The sequence below is a fragment of the Poecilia reticulata genome, linkage group LG6 (assembly GCF_000633615.1).
Source record: "Poecilia reticulata strain Guanapo linkage group LG6, Guppy_female_1.0+MT, whole genome shotgun sequence".
In the NCBI taxonomy this organism is placed as follows: Eukaryota; Metazoa; Chordata; class Actinopteri; order Cyprinodontiformes; family Poeciliidae; genus Poecilia; species Poecilia reticulata.
In genome coordinates, this window is record NC_024336.1 from 20,582,966 (window position 1) to 20,605,879 (window position 22,914).

General features: G+C 39.9%; 1 protein-coding gene across 1 annotated transcript in view; it reads left to right on the forward strand.

Annotated features, from left to right (window-relative positions):
- The window catches only part of znrf1 (zinc and ring finger 1), a 47,362-nt gene that overhangs the window by 7,953 nt on the left and 16,495 nt on the right, over positions 1-22,914 (forward strand). The window contains exon 2 of the mRNA XM_008411757.2: positions 21,816-21,911. Coding sequence (XP_008409979.1) covers positions 21,816-21,911 — 96 coding nt within the window. The remainder of the gene's footprint in view (positions 1-21,815; positions 21,912-22,914) is intronic.

Consider the following 22,914-nt stretch of genomic DNA (forward strand, 5'->3'; position numbering starts at 1 on the left):
GTTAAATCTGTTCCAAGTGATTTGCTGCTTCTCTGACAAGTTTTACCGCTTTTAATCCACCAAAACATGAGCTGTGAATGTGAGCATGACCTTTTACTTTAGTTATATCTAGTCCAGACAGTTTTTTGGGGGGAACAGTATTTTTTGCTTCAGTCACAGGGCCCTCGTTTATTTTGCTGAGACCACCGACGCGGCTCAGCAGCCTGCAAATGCAAAAAGCAAAAAAAAAAAAAAACTTCTGTGGTTTGACTTGTAGCACCAAGTATGTCAACATGTCTTGATGGGTTTCAACAAATAATGAGGCTTGTATTTCTAATTCTACTGTTTCAAAAATGGAACAGGTTAAAAACCTGCTTTACTTACTAAATTAAACAAATATTAATTTTATGTAGGCAACTTTTGTTCCATCATTAAAAGCTCTCACAAAATCAGCCAACACATCAGAAGGACAATTGTGCAGCTCCTTCAGTCTGGTTCAAGTTCAGACTCCTGAAGGTGCTACATTCATCTGTTCAAACAATTATTAAAAGGAATAAAAAAAAACTATGAGAACGTCCAGACATCAAACTTTTCAGGAAGGAGACGAAGTCCCTGAGACGAATGTGTTCGGGTTGTTCGGCTGAAGTTAGAAGAAGTGTGTTTCTATCCACGGAGAAACGAGACGTGTAGCAGCATAGCCAGAGAACACACTCACACTTACAGGAAGAAACAATTAAAGTAAATGCAGGATAAAATGCCAGATAACAGTTTATAAATCTGCTAATGGAGAAAGGCCTTTCATTTTAGCCACCATGTCCTGCAATCTAATTCAACTAAAAATGAAATATTTGGCCGTCATGGCCATTATTACACTTGAGAACACCACCTATGAAGAACGGGAGCGGCAGCACCATGTTGAGAGACTGATGCACTCCCCAAAATAGATGACATCGAATATATAAATAAAAACACTGAAATATAACATCCAACAAAAACTTATATTGTGATACAGATGCAGCAAATCTAAAGTAAAGAGCAGCAAACTAAATTTGAACCACTCTTAAGTTTTAATTTTTCAGTAACTAGGATTTGTATTTTTTGACAGGGATAGAATAAAGTGATGAACTCTGGAAATTGACACCATCTTCCATGGTCAATTTTCTTTCCTTTTTTAAAAAAAATCTTTTTCTGACTTGGCAATGATGCAAATATTTTTTCCCAACTTTTTGTGACCAATCTGCCAACCTGAAGTATATTGCAGTTGTCTTCATCCTAGCATTTGTCTCTGTTGGACTCATGACATGTTCAGATCCTACTTGAGTTTTCTCCCGTTGCAGATGGGCGCCAGTGCCCCGGTGACCCAGGTCAGGATTAACCTGGACAGCTCTTTGCATCCGTTCTGCTTCATTCATGTTTGAATTCCTAAACCAATCCTGTATGTACTGATCTTCACATTCCAGTTTAATAAAACTGCTGAAATATTTTTCTGCGCAAAGGTCTAAAAAAAAAACACATTTCGACACCTTTTCATCTCAAGAGACAGAGCCGAGGAGAAACACACAGACTTTGACCTTCACATGTATTCACTCAGTGCTTGTTGGCGATTATAGAGAGGTCCTGCGGTTGACATAGTTACGGTTATAGTTATTTGCTCACCCGAACAAAAAGCACAGTTCAGGCCACATCTTGTTTCTCACACTTGCTGTCTGTTTGGATGACTGCTTTATGAAATTACAATTATCCTTAGGCTAAAATTACAAGTATTGCTGTGGCAAGTACAAATCCAGCATATTTAAGACGCATGTGTAACTGTAGCCGTCTTCTGCCATAAATACACACGTGATCCTTCAGACCTGAATTTTTTCTTGCTTTTTCCTCTCATCTTTATCCATGATTCGGTTGCATATTTACACATAAAATGTTTGATTTTGGGGCATCCCAGAGCACCGGCAGCTTATTGCTTCCAGGAGACCAGCTTGAGAAAATAAAAAAAGATATGTTTCCATTTAAAGACTATGAGAATCGTATGCTTTTTCACATGCGGCATCGCTCTGTTTCAAATTCCCACCCACCTCCATAAATTAAAGACTTTTAATTGATGTTCAAAAATTCAACCCCACTGTGGGAAATCACCAAGCAATGTCTGACTTGATGTGTGGATGCTCTCTGAAGAGAGGATCTTGCTTATTTGAATCAAAGTTTGTTAGCGGTGCACGAGCCAAAACTGTTTAAAAGCATGAGTATCAATTAATGTGATCTGCTTTAACTTTCTTCAGTTTTTCCTTTTTTTATTTTCTCACTCCAATAACATGTTTCTAATCAGAAACACTTTTTAATATTAGCCAAAAGATAACCAGAGATAAAGAACAAATCATGATTCGTTTTATGAAGAGAGCATAGATGTTCTAACAAACCTTTCCCTGGGTGAAAATACAATTGTCCTCTACATCTAAGTTCTCTGGAGCTAAATAATTAAAAGGTCCATTTATTATTGCATTAGTTTTAGATTATTCAGTCCTAATTCGTGTTCTAAAGATATGCTTCACATTTTGCTGGCTCGGTCTCCCCTTAATAAATGATATAGTTATTTGAAAAATACAGTTTCTAATCACTGTAGATAGTATTCACAAGCTGATCCATTTATACAACTTTTTTTTTTTTTAAGTAAAAGTCATTCTTTTGCTCAAACAGATCGTCAGTGGACGTTTCTAGTGCAAAACAGGTTTTGATTATTTTTTAACTTATCGTGTGACAGTGTGTTTTTTGGACTGGTTCTTTGTAACTTGTTGAAAACAGACGGGCCAGTTCTCGAGAAATAACATCAGAGTACATTTTCTGCAGATTTATTTTGACCTTGCAAAGCATTTTAAACTGACTCTGTATTTATGAGAAACTTTCACTTGTCATGTTTTAGTCCTCCATGTTGTTCTTTCTGCTCTTTTTGTTGCAGTTTTTAGGTTTCTTTTAGAAGAAACAGTTTGATACTTAAGGTGCTGAGTTACTGACGTTTCACGAGTTAAAGCTGATCAAATAGATTCTTGACATTTTTAAGCAACATTAACTCAGCTGTAAGCTCTGTAGTACTCAATATCTTGAATACTAATGGAACTTTTCCACGTTTTGACAAGCTGCAGTGAAGAACTTAAATGTATTTCACTGGGGGTTGACGTGATACGTCTCAATTGTCAAGTTAAAAAAAAAAACCTTGCAAATCTCAAAATCTCTAACACTGTTACTAGTTCAGCTCTGATGGACCGATATGTTGACATGACAATTATTAGTTGTGCTGTGGACAAATCTGGCCTTTAAGGAAGAGTTCTATGATTGCTCAATTATTGAAATCCTGTTTACGGCTTGCCACGCAGAATGACAGCAAACGTGGAAGAAGATGCTCTGAAATAGATGTGCCTGAAATAGGACTTTTTAATGTCTATGCAAACATCCAACTGGAGCCACAAGAGAAGAATTTAATTCAAAACCTATCCATGTGTTATAAAGGCCCAGTCAAAGTCCAGATCGAGATACAAATGAGAATGAGGCCCTAAACAAGACAAGGAAAAACAGACACTTCAGCACCACATCTTCGTGAAGTATCAGTTCACGTGAAATTCAGCGATGGAACAAATTCTCTCTCAGGCGCCATAAACCGACCGGCTCACACACAAAAATACTTGTTTTATTCTCCGATGTGATCTCGGGAGAGAGCCGTATCTTTTCTTCATGCGTATTTTAAAAAAAAATAAAACGGTTCTCAATCAGACAGGCCACAGGTGTCTCCTCTCCGCTTGCTCTTAGACCGCTGTTGTGTTTGCGAGGACAAAAAGGGAGCCCGGGCGCGAGTGAGAGCACCAAATGATCTTCAGGAGAGAGAACAGATTCTCTTTTTAAGATTCCAGACAAAGAGCAAGAGGTGCTGCGGAGGTCTCTGTTTGTCTGCATGTGTGTGTGTGTGTGTCTGATAGACCTCTTATCAGATGTTAAAAGACGCGGGCCGATGTTAATCACGACTCAAGCCGCCGACAGCGCCGCGGCTGCATCAGTAATGCAGTTACCTGCTTCGTCTTGAGGCGCTCATCCTCTGCTAAACACGCACGCAGAAAGCAGCGGCGGCAGTAAAGACGCCTCCCATTTATCTTTGGATCAGTGCCGGTTGGAGGTCAAATGCGCCACAATGGGGCCACATTAAATGGCTGCAGCTTGATGCTGGAACATAAGCAGATTTGAGTTTTTTTTTTTTTTTTTTTTTACAACACTCATTCATGTTGCTACAAAGCGAATCTGAACATCTCCGTGCCTCTGCTGACACAACATATGGCTGCTTGGACCGCACAGCGAGGAGCTGCAGTCTGCAGATGAGCTCAGTAAAACAATCTTAATATAGCCGCATTAACAAAATAGAGCCATCAAGTAATTTTCTAAAAGCTACGGCGCTTGTTTTCTCTGTCATTCACCGGCAAAGAGGTTTTCCTTGCAGTTGATCGACATGAAAGATTCAAACTTTAATTTAGGTGTTTTGGGATCCATGCTTTGGCTGCACAGTGGCGCAGTTGGTAGAGCTGTTGCCTTGCAGCAAGAAGGTTCTGGGTTCGATTCCTGGCCCCGGGTCTTTCTGCATGGAGTTTGCATGTTCTCCCTGTGCATGCGTGGGTTTTCTCCGGGTACTCCGGTTTCCTCCCACACTCCAAAAACATGACTGTCAGGTTAATTGGCCTCTCCAAATTGTCGCTAGGTGTGAGTGTGTGTGTGTGTGCATGGTTGTTTGTCCTGTGTGTCTCTGTGTTGCCCTGYGACAGACTGGCGACCTGTCCAGGGTGTACCCTGCCTCTCGCCCGGTACGCTAGCTGGAGATAGGCACCAGCAACCCTCCCGATCCCACTGAGGAACAAGGGTGTCAGAAAATGGATGGATGGGATCCATGCTTTGTTCATGTGTGACTGAGCTTTATGTCCGAAGCCAACATCAACATTTCTTCAAGTACAGTGCTGTGTGGTAGATCAATGAAAAACAAACAATAATTAAGTGGAATAAAATGATGTTTGGTTTTCAAAATGTTTAATAAGGGTTTGTATTCACCTTTATGACTCATTGCTGTGTTGATTAATTCTTTACTGCACTTATATTTGTCAGACATACAGAGTTTGTCTCCACCAATAATTTTATTCACCAACAGGCTGAAGTTTTGATTCGTTGTTCTTTGGACGGTAGCTCTGTCTGAATGAAGAGAGTCGGTGAACATCGCTTTGCAAATTGCACCACACATTCTCAAACAAATTCTTGTCTGGATCTTTTCGAGGCCATTCTAAACTTTTCCTGCCGTAGCTCTCTGCCCTGTAGTTTGCCCTCTTTTTGGACACCAACTGTTCCACAATTGTCTGGTGAATCCTTATCTTAGCTGGAAAACTGTTTTTTTGCCCTCTTTTTGGACACCAACTGTTCCACAATTGTCTGGTGAATCCTTATCTTAGCTGGAAAACTGTTTTTTTTTTTTATAGATTTGCGCTTACAGAGGTCTGTTTGGTATTTTACAAAGCGAAGGCGCAACTCTGGGAGCTACATAAATGTATTCTTATGTAATTTAATTTGCTACAAACCCCTAAAATCAAGCAAAGCAGCTATCTGTCTCTGGCTGCGGGGACCAGACGTGTTTTCTAACATCTGACTTTTTCTGCTTTGATTTAGTTCTGCTCGCAAGAAGGCTTGGCTCTGATTAATCATAATTGCTTTGATTAGATTTGATGTTCCACATCTGGTGTCAGTGAGAGGCATGAAGGCATGAAATAATAAGTGAGCTAAAGTTGGAGACCTGACTGGACTCAGTGATTAATACGTCCAAAAACGCAGGAACGAGAACAAGCGGGCTGAGAGCAGTGAAGATGCAAAAGGGAACCGATTATCGGTTGAAATAATCACAAGCAGGATGCGTTTAGCTCGTGGTGTTGGGGTGTTAGCGTGGTGTAGGGAAGCTTTTTATCCAGAACATCCCAACGCAAACAGATAATTGACTTTGCCGTCTTACCGAGTGCTTTAACAATCTTTACCGTATATCTATCAGTCAGCCACACTCGTTCCTCAGAGCAGGGGGGGCCTCCCTCAGCCTTCCCAACTCTTTATTGACACATTTAGTCAATACAGCATCAGTGCTTAATCAATATAGCATTTGCACTCTTTTTCTGACCAACACGTTTCATCCCCGCCGACCTTGGCTGCTGATTCCCCCAGCGGCGCCCTCGAAAGTGCAAAAGCATTCTTAACGCCTAATTACATTGATAGTTTGAGCAGAACAGGAACTAAAACAATAACGGGACTCACTCGATGCTCCTGGAGGCCTTTTATGCTCACACATATCTCGGTAGCCATAGCTGGTCCTGTCATTGATTTAATTTATCACCTAGATTAGGTCAATCTAGGAGCTTGGTTTTCAGCTGACAAATATATATGTTGTAAAGAAACTGAGCTGAAGTATTCTGCCGTTGAAAATGCGTCAGCTTTTTTTATTTTAGATGAGTCAGGAGTCTTGTTTAATTTCAGTGGAAAATAAGGTATTATTTCAGGACAAACTGTTTGATTCTTATCCGTTTCCTTTTGGCTTCTTAAGTTACACTTTGGAAACAAAGAGTTTACACACTCATGTTGCAATGCCAGATTTTTGTGACATAAAACATTTAGATGTTAAAAAGCAACTTTGGAGCTTTTTCCTCCCCCATTTGCATTCATCCTGTGCAATTGGACTCTGATTTTCAGTCAGATTTAGTTCTGGAGAAGTGATCACTCAGTAGTGGAGCTGTTCTTGTTCCTTTCAGTTCCAAAAAACTATTTTTGACCACACTGCGACAAAATAAAATAACATTTTTCTACGACCACTAAATCAAAGAAGGAAAATCCCTCTTGATTTGTAAAATGAGAGCAGCTGAGTGAGCCCTCTCCATAGAAATGAAAAATGAGCAACTCACATGAAAGTAAAAAGCACATTGAGGCCACAAAACATTAAATGACTTTAAAAGCCTTGTAGTGGCGGAAATATGTTTTCCATATTCATCTGTTGAACTTCCAATGCAACTTTCAAAACATTAAAACTCGTGAGCATGACATGAATTCATTTTTTATGAACTTGTTACTTATAGACTTTAAAGATAAACATTTAAATATCTGACGTTAGAGCATAATGTCAGATATTTAATGTTAAAACAAAAAAAAACTCCGCTGAAAATGTTCGTCACTCACCTTTCCGAGATGCAAAGCAATTACTCAGAAACACCATCACTTCCTCTGTCACCACCCAACCCCTCCGCCCTGTGTCATGAGTGGATGTCTGCTCGCCATTGTTCTCAGATTACAGACAAAGCAAATCCTTCACCTCCGCACGCAGGTGCTTTTTAATTTAAATGTAAATAGTGAAGTGGCGTTGCACTCATTCAGAAGAATTCCTCTCCCCGCCTTGAAGATTAGTCCGGCACATTATTCATCATTAGGAGAGAACAAGAACAACATCGACTTTGTTTGCGGCTCTGAAACAAACATTCATAGACAGGCTTGAGGATTGTTTTATACGGAGAGTTATCTGTGGTGGTGTTTTTTGTTGTTGTTGTTGTTGCTGTCTTTTTTTTTTAACATGCTGCCAATTGTTGGTGTGACTGGAAACTGAAGTAAATGCTGCTGGAACCCTAAACTCCATCTCCTGTGCACGGGGCGACAAATACATGAACAGCATAAGTTAGACAAGATTAAGACAGAAATCACTTTAGTTATTGATCCACAGAAGCGACTTTTAGTCAAATTGTAATAAAAAAAATTCACAAAAAACATGCAGCACCCCAAATTACTCCAATCCTTTAGCACCAGCTGGAGCTACAATCCAGTGGTTTATATCAAAGCATGTTCATGTGTTACAATGACCCAGACAAATCCAAGCCAATTGAGAATCTGTGGCAAAGATTTGAAAATTGATGTTCACAGATTCTCCAAGTACAATTTCTCTCTTTCTGATTGAACTTTAGCTGCTCTGCGAGGCTGAATGGGCAAAGACATCAGTCTGTACATGAGCAAAGCTGGTGGAGACAAACCCCAAAAGACTTGCAGCTGTAATTATAGAAGGCTCTACAAAATATTGACTCAAGGGTGCTGAATACAAATGCACGCCACACTGCAGTCTGGTATTACTAAGCATTTTTTCTTTAAAGCCACGTGTCAATTTCCTTCCACTTTCAAGGAAATTGCCTCAAATCCAACGTAATACGTTGAAGTTAGAGGTTGTCAGTTGATAAACTGTGGAGGTCAATATATTTTTTTATCTTGACCAACACCTAATAATGACACTTGAAACATTTTCTATCACAGTATGTTAAGGGATTTTCTATGTTGCACTCGTGGAAGACAAAGCAATGAGATCAGGCTGCAGCTCGGCTCGAGAAATATTAAACATGCGAAGCCTGAAATAAGTCTTCATCCCTGTTGCTTGCATCATCAGATTTAGGATTTGGAGGGCTGAATAGAGCCAACCGGATGCAGGTTATTAACAGGAGTGCAGTGGCGTCCACACTCCTAACAGAAACGTGGACACTAATTCAGGTGCCGCTTAAAGCGCAGAAATTCACTGCAAATGCTCCTACCCTCCCCATCGCCGGTGCACACAAGCAAATACAAACAAAAACCTCCTGATGGGCAGCATTCGTTGGATATGCACAGAAGCTCAAAATGAGGCTGCTGTCAATGCAGGCAGATGTTGTGGTCGCATGTTGCAGCTAAGGAATGACGGGGATGGAGCAACATCTGTGCTGCTGAAGTGTCTGGTAGTGAGAATGTAGGTCAGCATCGCAATGTATTTCTGGTTCCTCTCCGTCGCACGCTCCCCACCTCTTTCCTCGTCTTTTCTCTCCCCGTTAACTCGGCGCGCTGCGTGCTCGGGAGGCCTGCGAGGACACAGACAGACAAACACACCGCGGAGGAGCAGAGCGAGATGACGGGGAGGGAAGGAGAGACTGCAAGAAGGCGTTTGGAGATGGGCTCTTTGTTGCTCTGACAACCATTTAGCTCCTTATTGCTGGTGGATTTCCAGAAAGGAACACACAGACATACGCATGCTGACCTTTGCAAATGTCACCTAATCGTTACTATTACATCCATGAATGATCTCTGCATTGCGCGCGCGCACACTCACACAAACATGCTGTTTAGTAGGGAATGATTAATGTGCACCAACGGACAGCAAGAGCCACACATCCATCAAGAGGAGACCATTAAAAAAAAAACACAAAAAAAAGAAGTAACAAGGAGGCAGAAAATTATATTACAGTTTGACAAGAATCACGAGACAATTCTAAAGAATAGCAAACTTAAAAAGTATCGTAGAATCAAGGACAGACAATAACCATAAAATGTCAACAATAAGCTAGAAAATGACTGAGAAGAAGCAGAAAACAGTGAAGCAAACTACCAAATTGTCCTAATCTTTGAGTATTTGTGTTTTGTTGAACATTGATTAGCACTGTGGATCATATTTTACCTCAATCATGTTTGTGTTCCATACTCAGTGTCTTTTCCTTCCCCAGAAATTAGTCCCAGCTGTTCCTCATCCCCTTAATTACCCCTGTGAATGTGTATGTATTCCCACTGGAGCCATTTTTCTAGCTTTCTACATCCATACATGCTCTGCCCTGCTCCGGCGTTGTCCTGTAAATGCTTTTGGTTTCCATTATTAAATCATCATATGACTGACTTACTCTTGTCTGCTCTTCAATCTGCCCTTTGCCTCATAAATTATGACAAAAAAGTATTCGCCTAGAAATGCAAAACAAGTTTTTAAAAAAATGAATAGAAAATGAAAACTAGCAGAAAAAATCCATCTACAATATTGTATATCGTCAATATTTACTTTTAGTGACATGTACTGTGTGATAATAAGCTGCAGCAGCCTCTGTGACTGTTTCTATAGGCAACGCCTTGATGTCATAACCGCCGAGAAGAGCGAAGACGCTCTCTAAAGATACACCTGGGACTTGGTCAGTAACTGGAGCCAAAGCGCCAGCTTTTTACAGCTGTGCTGTCTGATCCCTTTTTACATTTCTTTTACTTTGAGAGAGAGTTTTTAAAGACGCCAGGTCCTGTGTTTGTTCTGCAAAGGAGGGGAGAGACAGAAATTGCTCTTGTTGCATAACTGAGGTAAGACTAGCAATGAAATAAAAAAAATAAAATAAAAAATGAGATGACAACCAAACTCTCATAGCCCTCTTGGAAATTTAGGACCCTAAACACCTTAGATGAGGTTCGTTTATGGTCTGCTAGTTATCAAGATGACTGAACTGCTCTATGTCTTGTCCCAACCCTGAGAGACTGATTTACATTTGGACACCCTACCAGGAGTCAAAACCTCAAGCAACAAATAGTGGGTAAAATAATTACTGAACATGTCAAATCTTTTCCCAGTTTTAATATTTTCAGCGTATGGTGCTGGCAGACTTTATATAATTGAAGGAATGAGAGATGCACCAGGACATCCTTGATAAGAATCTGAAGATGATGGATTTCTAAGCAAGACAATAGTTTCAAGCACATAGTCATAGAAAATCTTAATTGGTTTCAATGCAGGACAGTAAAACTGTCCCATTGTCCCATTCAAATCATCTGGAAATCTGGAGATCAGAGTGCAGCAGGACCCCATTCAAAATTTGAAGACTGTTTCTGTAGAAGAATGGGTCAAAATCACACTTGAGCAAAGTAATTTCTAAAATATTCCACTTTACAGCAAGCTAAGTGCTAAACAATAGTGGGTCTGTTGAATAACAGCCTTGAAGGGTAAAGAGCAGAATGGTGTCATGAGGTTGTTTTTGCTACTTGTATGAACGCTGTTTGGTTCTCAATCTCTGTAATGTTTCCAAGCTTTCAGTCATTTCTTGTGAAGAGAGCAATTGTGAAGAAGTTAAGATCATTACAGTGTGGTTATCAGGCTTGCTTGCTTTCAGCTCAAGCTCAAAAACAGATCCAAAACATTGGAGAGACAAGTCGACACCAGGTACCTTGAAACAACCCTGAGGAATGTGTTTGTGGCATCCTTCAAAAGATTATCAATATTTAAAGAGCAGAAAAACCGAGTTCACTTTCTTTCTTTCTCTTTCTTCCTGTCTTATCTGAAGGTTATTTTGTCATTTGTTTGTGTGGCTCAGAGAAATGTATTCAGTGACTCCTCAAGATACATTGAGAGACATTTCACTGACGTAGTGCTCATATAACAGCTGGTGTTGAGGGACGAGTGAAGCTGCACAGTGACCGCTGTTAGGAGTGGCTTCTGTTCAGTGTTGTTTACTGATCCCTGTCTGGCCCCCACATGGTCTCAGAGGACACGGACTCCTAGGGGTTGAAGGAGCATTCAGGGACTCTCGTCAGAGTAAACATCCTTATTTAACCTCTGCTGACGGCTGGATTGTCCACATCCAAAACACGGACTGTATGGACGCTTGTCTCTTTCCTCTCCCTGCATATAAGATTGAATTATTTTCTCTTGTGACAAACAAAAAAACAGATCTTCTTCTCTCTGCTTCTCTTTGTTTCTCGACACCCCCAGCATCCATTCTCTCCCGTGTCTCTCCATCCCTCTCTTTTTCTTGTTCTGTCTTGTTCCCATGGAAACTGCCGGTCTTTCCGGTAAGGTACAGAGAGTTTGCTGGCGCGAGTGGCATTAGTTGTAAGTTGTGATGTAATGAAGCCTCCGGTTTCCAGGGTTGCCGTTTATGGTCGTGACAGTGGTGGTCTGCTGACGATCGGTTTTCTTTCCGTCTGACTCCGAGGCGTAAAAAAGGAAAAGGCTGCTGCAGTTAACGCAGGCTGCTTTGTTATGTGTGGCTTTAGACGCATCACCTGCAGTTAAAGACAAAATAAATTAAGAGTCCAGGGGGGCATAAAAATTAATTACTTATAAAATTGACTTCAGTTTTATTACATTACAAGTCAAAGGCACCTTTCAAGTAAAATAGGTCCAATGTATAATTTGGTCACATGTATAATTTACCTTTGGTCCAAATCGAATTTAAATCCAGTTTATCGCAAAACAATACATTACAGAACTGAATGTATGACATATTCTGTTTAGAACCAATTATATGAACTCCAATTCAGACAATATTGTAATACTATGCAATCCATTTAAGTTAGGGTCATTAAAAAATCATAAAGAAAGCTGAGGAAGCAAAACTAATTGCACCAAGTTATTGCTGTAGCAGCAATCCCGCTTCCTGAGCAAGGGTGCTGTGACAGTGGAAACTACTGACTGACTTTTAACAATAGAGAGACGTAACTAGACATTGATGCGCAGGAAGAGCGGTACTTTCAATGGAAAAGTCCAAAGACATTACAAAGTTAATAGCGGCAATAGCTCCGTCAATAGCTCTGTTAAGGGTACACTGCTCAAGAAGTAAGTCCTGCGTGAAAAAGCAAGGAGCTTTTACATCATTAATGTCAATATTAGCTACACCAACTGGTTCAAAGGAAAATATTGAAATGCGTAGAACTGGGCCATAAATACGTCCTACAGGAAAGAAAACAAAAGGAGTACACTCGGATATCGACAGTGCTGCTCCATCAACAGCTCCAAGAAACTGACACGGCTTAACAAAGAAGCGCTCCCCGAGGTGTCCTTTCTGTGAAAAGAACAAGAGGAAAGAATCCAAAATACAGGCTAACAATTTTATACTTGCATTGAGTAAATGTTTCTATCTACAGAAGCAACGGCTAGCTGTAGTTTCCAGCTTGAGCTGACAATCATTTTACAATTCGCATGTGTTCATAAACAGCCACCCGAGTTAAATTTGACCTAATTCTCACTGACTGAGGTGCAGTAGCTACATGCTAACCGGGTGTCCTCCACCTCTGCTAAGGTCTGGAAACACAAGCATTGCAATGCGGTTGGGTCAATTTGTCTTTTCTGAATGATGTATCGCTACAAGACCGGTGCCCTCTCCTTTTCCACATCCATCCTCTCAGCTGGTCGGCTCCGCGAGCGTGACAAGCAGTGCGACTAGAGTTGCTCTCACACTTTCCATCTGTAGTATTAATGGTGTCTTCTCTCCCCTCCACTGTGATCTGTCTGGCTGACATTGCCTGCCTGACGTGCCTCTGCGTGTTAAATCTCTGCCTTCAGTCTGCGGTGCCACAGAGCTAAACCCCCAGAGTGGCTTTGTTGTGCTTCTGCAGGAGAATCTCAGCCTTCAGCCTGTCTGCTAGAGCGAAATCTCAGCATGACTCTGCGTTTGTGTGTTTGTTTGTTTGTGTGTGCGCGCGCTCGTGTTTGTGTGTCTGCAGTTGAATCAGTTGCCGAATTTCCAGAAATTGATGAAAGCATCTTGAGCTTGTGCAGCCAGCCATGTTCTCAGCTTACAGAGTAACCTTGACCTGCTTGACTTTGCTCTGTGTTTTACATGTAAGAGATTTTCTTCCTCTGTTTCTAGATGTGTTAAAAAGTTAGTCCTCAAATTACATAAGATTGGTGATTTTTTTGGAGTAGCAGCAATTGGTTGTACTGTGGCCAATTTCCAACTAATGATAGATCCATCCATCGTTTCATCCTGACCTCCGATTACAGGAGTTGGTTGATTCTCCATTCGAAATGGCTCAGAGAAAGATCATGCGCTGTTACTAAAAAAAAAAGCATGAATGGCCCAGTTGTCGTAGAATTGCCCTTCTGCTGAGGTCACGGATGGTCCGATGGTCACTCGCTAACTTTACTGAAGCTTTAGAAAACAAAGAAATCAAAGAGAGTTTCAGAAATTTAACAATCGTTTTCCTTCTGCCCTTTTCGTCTCCTCCACATTTCCCCTTTTCCTTTCATCTTTCCGCTCAGTTTGTTCTCAGCCGCTGCCTCTGCTCTCAGTCATATGCCAGCCTCACTTCCTGGATTTCCTTTCAGTTTTTTTTTTTGTTGTTGTTTTTTGGCTTCTCCCCTTATTGTTTGCCCCTCAGAGCAATCTTTTGTATTTTTTTTTATCTTTTCCCCTTTGACTTTTCTGTCTCGCCGCTCGCTTTGCTCTGCTCCACTGTCCCCTCTTTTTCTTCGCACTCTCTCGTTCCTCCTCCTCCTCCTCCTCACTTTTGCACCATGAAGTAGATGCCTGGATGATTCATCTCTGCCCCCGGACTGTTGTGATCCTCATTTTATTGCACCGTTAAACAGGACTTCCCATTCTGCCACACTGCCTGTCTGTCCTATTGACAGTTATCAAGCTGGGTGCACAGCGTCAAAGAACAGGAAACAATAACAAGTAATTATTGCTTTAGAGATAACGCTTCGATAGGTCTAAATACGGTCAGAATTGAATCGCGGTATTGATTGGATCTGAGAAGCTGTTTGTGCAGCCATTATGGTCCAAGGCGCCAGTTTGATTTAGTCTGGCTTCGTTTTATGATTCTGGCCGTATGCGGTCCAGAATGGTCGTCGCTCATCAGCACAAGACAGTTATGCATGTTTTAATCATGCTGTCTGCTGCAGCTAAGCTGTGTATCACTATAATTCATTGCTCATTAGTCTTTATCATTGTGAGTTGATACATGAATTATTGAAAAGGAACCAGGGCAGTAATTATATAAAGCTGGACATGGATTAACACTTGAATTGTTTAAAAAAAAGTATTTAATTTTGATGTCATACTCAAAATTAAACCAAATAAAGTCCCAAGCTGATTCATGCTTAACATCACACATGCTAAAAAAATAAAATAAAACATTTTTATTAGCCTTATTGTACACAAACTGACCAAAACAAAAATAATACCCATTTTTAATCCCAAGGTTCCTCTTTTGAGGATACAAAAATGGACCTGGTTTTTAACAGGCTCTAAAATTATTACAAAAATAAATAAATAAATAAACACTCAACCAGTTCCACCAAATGTTACCTATTCACAAAAGATGAATCAAACTTGTGTGGAAGAAATTAAACCGTTTAGGAGGTAAAAAGTGGCAACAAGGTGATGCTAATCAAATGCACTCGAGTGTGTGACTGCCTCTATCAAGCAGCAGTTTTAGCCGTTTCGGTGTGTGTTTAAAACAATGCCGAGGAAAGAAATCAGCAATGACCTTAGAGAAGCAATTGTTGTTGCCTGTTAATCCCAGAAAGGTTATAAGACCGTTTCTGGACAATTAAAAGTCCATTATCCTGCAGAGATAAAGGTTATTCACAACTGGAGAGCTTTGAAACAGCTGCCAATCTTCACAGGATTTCCAGCTAATTCCAGCTTTTTCAAATTAAAGGAGCCTTAAGAACCCCCATCTCTCACTCTTCAAGCCTAAGTAGGTATGTGAAGTATTATATTTCATGATAGGATGATGAGGAAAGGAGCAAAATGCTGTAGCTTTTTTGGAAGCATTGCATGAACCAAAAGGCTTCTGCAGCAATGCCAGCACAAACTCCTCATACCGTAAGGGAGATGTGCAGACATGAACTGAAGCACTGTTGTTTAGAAGAGAGGAACACAACTACTCAAGTTCTCTTAAGGTGTTGCTAATAAGTGCCTTAGTCCTGCAACCGCCTCAGTATGCCATCAGATTCTGCCGATGCCCGGTGAAGACCCATTCATTTGAATGGGTCTTTGAGCCGGGATGCATTGAGGACGATGTCTCTCGAGGACTGGAGTTGTTAGATTTGATCCATTTACATATCAGTGTTTATTGGCAGTGGCTACCCCAGGAAATGTTGGTACTTATAAAATAATACTTGAAAAGTTCTAGTTTGTGTGTGTTTATTTAATTGTTTGGTGTATTTCCTGATTGAAGAAGGTAACCCTGTGTGCCTTGAGAGGAACTGAATATATTTCTCTGGGTCGGGGAGACAATAGACTGTCCATTGCCTTCCTGTGTTACTTCACTTGCTTACAATGCAGTCTGGGGTTTCTCCCTTAGACTTGGATTGTCTGGTAGATTTTCTACTGGGCCAATCAGTGAACAGAAGGAGAAGTGCGAACGATGATGTTGATTTTCCGCACTGTTTTAGAGTTGTTGTAGTTGTAGTAGTGGCAGCGGAGGAAGTGAACGAAGTCGTTCAGTCCTTGTTGGCCACGCTTCCAACTGTTTAATTGATATCACTAGTTGCCTCTTTGGGATCAGCACTTCTCTATTTGCAGTGGAGGATGGTTGTTTACAGGGCAAACAATTTTTGGTAAGCTTCTTAGCATTAAACCGACGCATTAGTTAGTCACGGGCAAACTTTAGCAACTGAGTCAAACTGAAAACCTTAACGCAGTTCACGCCTCCAGGAAGCAATCATTTCTCAGCAGCTGAGAGCCCAGATCTTCTGTATGAAGCAAATAGCGTAGGACAACGGAGTGTTTTTTTCATGGACAGGCGATTTCTTTAACAGGGTTGGTCATGAAGGTTGTATAGTACAGTCTGTGGGAAAGGTTGAAAAAGATACATGCTGCAAGAAATCCAGACTAACAGCTGTAAGTAAGTTTATTAGTCTCTGATTTTCCCTCTTGAAATTCTAATTTCTTCGCTCTCTTTGTTAGATTTTCCTACTTTAACATGGGATGTGTTAATTTCTGAGTACAGTTATTATTTGCATTGATAAGTTGTTTCCTTTCCTTCAGCTGATCATTCCATGACAATGCTTTTTTTTAAAACTTTCTCTTACCAACAATATATTGTGGTTCTGTTAGTCTAAACTGTTTTAAGATGTATGTCCAGATTGTGTTTCCTGGAAACCTTGGTGTTGACTGAAGTGACATTTGTTATGAAACCTTCCAGAACCACTGTCTAGTTTGAAAGCTTCCCAGAATGGTTCAAAGGCAACACGTCTTTGAAAACGTCCCTGTTAAATATTTCTCTCGCTCACTTTAAAGTCGCGTTGCTGTGAAATTTGATCAAGATTGTTGTTCTGCAGCTTGCTTTCATTTCTTCATGTGAACGTAATAATCACCACATCAGTCGTATTGTTGGCACTGATTTAGTAGCTTTATGTATGACTGACTGGTCTGACTGGTCAGAATCAATATGCTTCAGTCTTTTATCTGTTTTTCCTCATGAAGGCGGCATGTTTTCAACCTTTGGTTATAGACTTAAGCTCGCCTCTACTGGAAGCAAGAGAGGCTTCACCGATTTAATGAGGAGCCTGTCAAAGGCTTTTCTGGTGTTGAAATAAATACAGAAAAATAAAATGGACACTGGTTTTATAGCCACAACTGCCATTGCACTAAAGCTTTTTGCACTAAAGTGTTTCCATTCATCATCATCATATCTCCACAGTAACTACAGTCAGACCCATAGTGATTTTCTAATTTGGTCTTCACACTTGATGCACATTAAAGCACTTCTGTGTCAGTGTATAAGGAGTCACCTTGAATTTAATTTGACCAATCAGGCGTGGCTGCTGCAATCATGATTCAGTAAGATGCTCCCATGCCTGCAAAGAGCCAGCTGTTGGGAAATCCAATCTGGAAGTCCAACAGCAGATTTTACACATGAGTCATTATCAAGCTTTGATCCTCGCTCCTCACTGAATGTTAATATCGCAGCAAAGCGCTGCTTTTTCCCTGCAACTTTGATTCGCTGTTTTTTTCATCACTAAAACATGGCACACCTGAGCGAAAACATGATAACACAACAATCAGCTTAGTTCCAGGACCCACGCTCAATTCATGAATGGAGATTTATACAGCAGCTACACTACAGCAGTGCAAAGGAATGAACTGGCATTCTTTCTTTTTTTGCATTTTAAAACAATTGCATTTTACCTTTTGTGTCTAAAAACAAGTTACAGCAGGCCATTTTATTTTCCTATGCAGAGATTTTTTTTTTTTTTTTTTTTACAAATTTAGTGTTCACAGTTTCAACCTTTTATGTTCCAGATTTTAAAGACTTTCTAATTGTGACTTTCTGCAGCTGTATCAGAAAATGTATTTCCTTTTACTACTGTCTTCCAGACTTATCAGCTGTGCAGTTCTACAAACCAAACAAAAAAATGTCATCACAGACTGAAACTAAATGTTGCAATTACAACTGCACTGATGCTGGTTTAGCATCAGCTAATATTCGATTAGCTGGCGCTAATGCTGCTGCATGTTAAGATTGTCAAACCTTTCCTAAATACCTTTAAAACACCAAACTAGTTCCTTAATTTAGCTCTGAATCAGGTACCAACTTCAGCTGTAGGAGTTCCTCAGTTACTGTAAACACGAGGTGTTTTGTGGAAAAATTACTGATTATTTTTCACCCCTCTAAACTGTGCTGCCCTTGGCCAGAAACTATAGTAACTTATTAACAACTGCAATGCACACACGTCATTCATATTTGTACAGAAGTCCTATCTGAAAATCAGTGTTAAATTCTACAAATCTCTCTCCTGAGCTCCAGTGCAGTGGCTCTATGGACCTTGTCTGGTTTTCAAAAAACTGTGCAAGAATTTTTAAGTGGTGCAAACCTATTTCAATATGTTGCACTTTTCAACTCAAATAGTGCATCTCTGCAAAGGTGCAGATTATAGGCATACCTAAGACGGCTTTCGTGTGGGTCAGCACTTTCTGTACCATGCTGCTCATTCCTTTGAATTTCGAATTTCATCCAAATACACTGGGCTCTTTTAAATGTTCATTTCGGCTCAGGATGATTTCTGTTTCTATGTTGTTGTTGTTGCCATTAGTGAGAAGTTAGTCTTAAAAGTGCTGCGTAGCATTAAGAGTGAATAAGCTGCAGACCACAGCAGAGGGCTATATTTGAGAAATATGTCTCTTTTTGACCTAAACTGAATCCGCAGAGCGTATAATACAGTTACCGGCCAAGCACAGGCCTGCACACACATCCACAGGCACATTCTCACATAAGCACCAGTATAATTAATTTATGATCCCGTCCTGTGATTTATTTTTGTCCCTATCTGACCTTATGTGCTGCTTGAATGTGAAACGTCCTGGAGGATCTGTGGTGCTCTGCTCAGCTGAAACCTCAGCTCGATTCCTCCTGGACGGAGCATCATAACCCTTTATTTCTCTTCCAAACAGCTCGGCTCTTTCACCTTCCTTTTCTACATCTTTTTCTCTCATTTTCTCCATGTTTTTTTTTTCCTTCCCTGCTCGTCCCCTTGGATCATCTGAAAATAGCAGCCAAGGGAAAAGTGGGTCAGCTGCCATAGAATGTACTGCATACACTGAATTCATTTCTGGGTAACGCTACAATTTGTCAAACTACTGTACCTCGAACAGTTTTATGTACCGAAGCAGTTTTCTTAGCAAACAATGCGAGGGTTTATAAAACATAAGGCCTCGCGTGAAACTGCTGATACGGACCGATTTTTACTATAAAACAACTTTTTGAGGATTTTAAGTGAGGGCGACATGCAGAGGATAAAATCTCAAAGGCACACAATTCCTCAAATGCAATAAAATTTCCCATAGAGCTATAAAAAATATATATATAAACGTTCAACTCATGGACTTGGTTAATATTCTCAAGTTTTTTCAAAGATTTTTAAGGGTAAAATAGAATCGTTATAATCTAAAAGCACAACCTGCATCCTGAGTGAAACATCTACAGCACCATGAAGACGTGTTTCTGTTGTTAATTTTTATGTTTCAAATCATCAAAGATCAACAAAGTAACTGCAAAAAAATAACATTTTTGTTATTTTATTCACTAAGAGATACACTTATCTACACCAGCCATGTGCAAGATTATTTCATTTCCTGGTAAATCGTGATTTAAATGTGACTCACCACATATTTGGAAAGCTGAATTCAGTTTTGTAATCTAGACCTAGGCCTGATTACTGCCAAGAAGAGCTTCAAAGCCATTTCTAAAGATTTTGGACTCTAGTGAATCACACTGAGAGCCTTTATCCACACACAGAGAAAATATGTAGAAGGGTTGAACCTTCCCAGGAGTGGCCAGCCTTCTGAAATTACTCCAGGACAAAGTCATCTACTAATCTAAGAGCTGATGAAAGACCCCAGAACAACTTCAGGACTTTTTGAAGGACATGGTCAATGTATGGGACGCGTGCTTCACTGACCGCAAAAAAATCAGAAGTGAGTGAAATTAGATGGTCTTACCTTCAAATTTATTCCCACCCTTATCTCAGTGTGTTTCCCATCACTTAGATTAACTCATGTTGGTGTTAAACACAAAATAGTAAAAGTGGAGCTCAATACTTTTAGGATCTTTTGGTTTCCTTCTAACAGTCAAACATGGGGGGAGATCAGACCTGAGAAACACGTGTGACTTCAATTAACACTAAGAAAAAATAAATTAAAGCAGATAAAACCTCAATCATTAAATAAGTAAAAATGGCACTGAAGAACAATGTTCAACATGCAGATCTTGTAAAAATAAAAAAGATCTGACTGACAACAAAGCCAGCGAAAGCATTTTTATTTGGGCTCCTCTTTTTCAGAGAACTTGTTTGTTTTCAGCTGTAAGCAAACTAGACTCATGTGGCCCAGTGGATGATCTAATTATCTGTTATGTGTTTAACTAATATCATTAGGCCAAATGGGCCCCATCTAAACAGCACAGGAGGAGTCTGCTGAGGCGGCTCCAGCATTGCAAAACAATCAAGAGAGGGGAGAGTATGTGAAAGCATGGAATAAAAGCGGGCAAATATACACAGTTCAGTGCTTTATACTTTAAAAATCACTTATTATAATCGAGAATGAAGGACTGTGGATATGTGTGATTTAAATAGGGCTCATATGGAATCAAAAGCTTGAGTAAAAAAAACAAGAACAAAAATGTGTAACATGATCTCATTGCTTTTACTTAAAAACAAAAATGTAACCGCAATTACCACTGACACTGAAATAATCTATTGCAACAAAAAAATTAGCTATGTAATGAATGTTTAGCTACATGTTGATTGATGTGGGTTGTTTTCCCTGTTAGCCAGAATCCAGTCTGCTGCTTACTTTGCTTGTAGGAACCAGAGGAATAGTAGTTTGCTCCAAAATTCATGTAAAAACAGATTAAAAGTGACTTTAGGCTCTCCCTTAGTGTCCAAACCATGACTCTCTTTGATTTAAAAAAAAACTTTCAGTCCTTTATACCAGTGTGAAGGAGTTTCTCAAAGTATGACTACATCAAGCATAAAAACTAAAATTTTTGCAGCTGTGTGGCATCAAAACATAAGATTATATATATATATTTATATTTTATATTTATATATATGCTACATGAATTAGTCATTTTAATTCAAAAACAAAAATTACTACCATTGTCATATCAGTTGTAAAGCGGCATGAGATTATGTGCAGCAGTCTTACCTCCATAATTAGATTCTCATAAACCTGTTGACTTTAATCAGGAAGGCGAAAATTTGAATCAGCACAAAGAAAAAACAGCAGGTTTAGGAAAGGCTGTACTGTCCCGTAAATATCGTGTTTTGTTGTTTTTTTTAAATTAATTTTGGGACCTTTTGGCCCTCTTTTACTTGAACAATCTAATGTTTTAAACTACAACTTGTTTTTATAATTATTATTGCGATATCAAAGTCTTTATACAGCTAGTATGAGCTGTTATAAGCATTAAACTGGTCTGTATTGCAGCATTTACAACAAAAACATCACTGGGATTTCCGTCAGAGAGCTGCCTCCACACCTAATTTGTCAAAGTTTGGCATTTGAGGGGATTCTGGAGCCCTGAGCAGCAGAGTTAAATGGTCTTCTGATGGGTAATCCATCACTGGGGCTCCTGGACTTCAGATTATCCCACAAGAAGATAAATGTGCATCATTTTCAGATCTTAAACATGCCTTTTGGGGAACATAAAGACATCTTAAAATCGCCATCTAAACTTTTGGGTTGGATATTGGTAACGCGTTATCAGATTTGATAAAACTGGTGCTTGTTTTTGAACATCGCTGTTTATCTTCCCAGGATTCAAGTGTCCTGTCTGCTCCAAGTCTGTGGCGTCCAATGAGATGGAGGTCCACTTCATCATGTGTCTCAGCAAACCTCGCCTCTCCTACAACGGTGAGAAACGTCTTGCTCGTCTCACGTCGTTCACATGTTCTCATTTGGAGGAAAAAGTTAAGCTTGGGATGCACGGGGAAAATGGTGTTGTTTGCATTACCTTTCATTTTTATTGCTTGATTTCTTGCATGTGTCCTGCTGCTGTACAGCTAAATATTCACAACGATGTGGGTGGGTCTACACAGAGGCTTATCATATCGAGCTAGTCCTTCCAAAGCACCTTAAATATGAATGAGATGAAAAAAATGAAAATTCATAATATATTCATGGTTTGATAATGTATTCAATAAAAAAAATGTACAAACATACAATCCCACCTGAGGCAGCAAAGCTACTTGGTAACTCATAACTTCTTGTGTTTCACAGCTTGTTTTGGTGCCATGTGACCCGCACTATGTCTGATCATTCTCTGCCCCTTGGTGTTTTTCTACTGGAGTCGTCGTAGTGCTGCAGCAAGTGTACCTTTTTGCTTAAATAAAACAGAGGCACGTGAATAATGCTGAATAAGCACTTTGTTATGTTACTGAGTCATCAAGTCTTGGAAAGAAAATACAAATTTAATCCAAACAACGGTATCACTAACCTCTTAAATTTGTCCTCGTTTTGTCAAGCCACAACCACAAACCTCCCTGTTTTTATTTGTTCCCTGTTTTATTCCAATTTGGTACCATTAGATGCTATGTGTGTTGTTAAAAAAGTGGAAGAAGTTGGAAATGTTGGCATCCCAACCATGTAGAATTACAGAGCTGTACATGTAAAGGTTGTCAACTTTCTGCAGTTAACAGCTGCAGATCTTGAAACTTTCTTTGGCCATAAATAGAGCTTCAGGGAATGGGATCCAGAATTGTACCACTCATAGTGGCAGCATGTTAGGGTTGCTCTGCAGGGTTAGTTCTGATTTGTTATGTTTGTAGACATTTGTTCATAATATTTTTGGTTGAGGCATTGCACATGTGGACAGTTATTCCCCCCAATGTCAGATGCTACACAATTGGAAGATTTC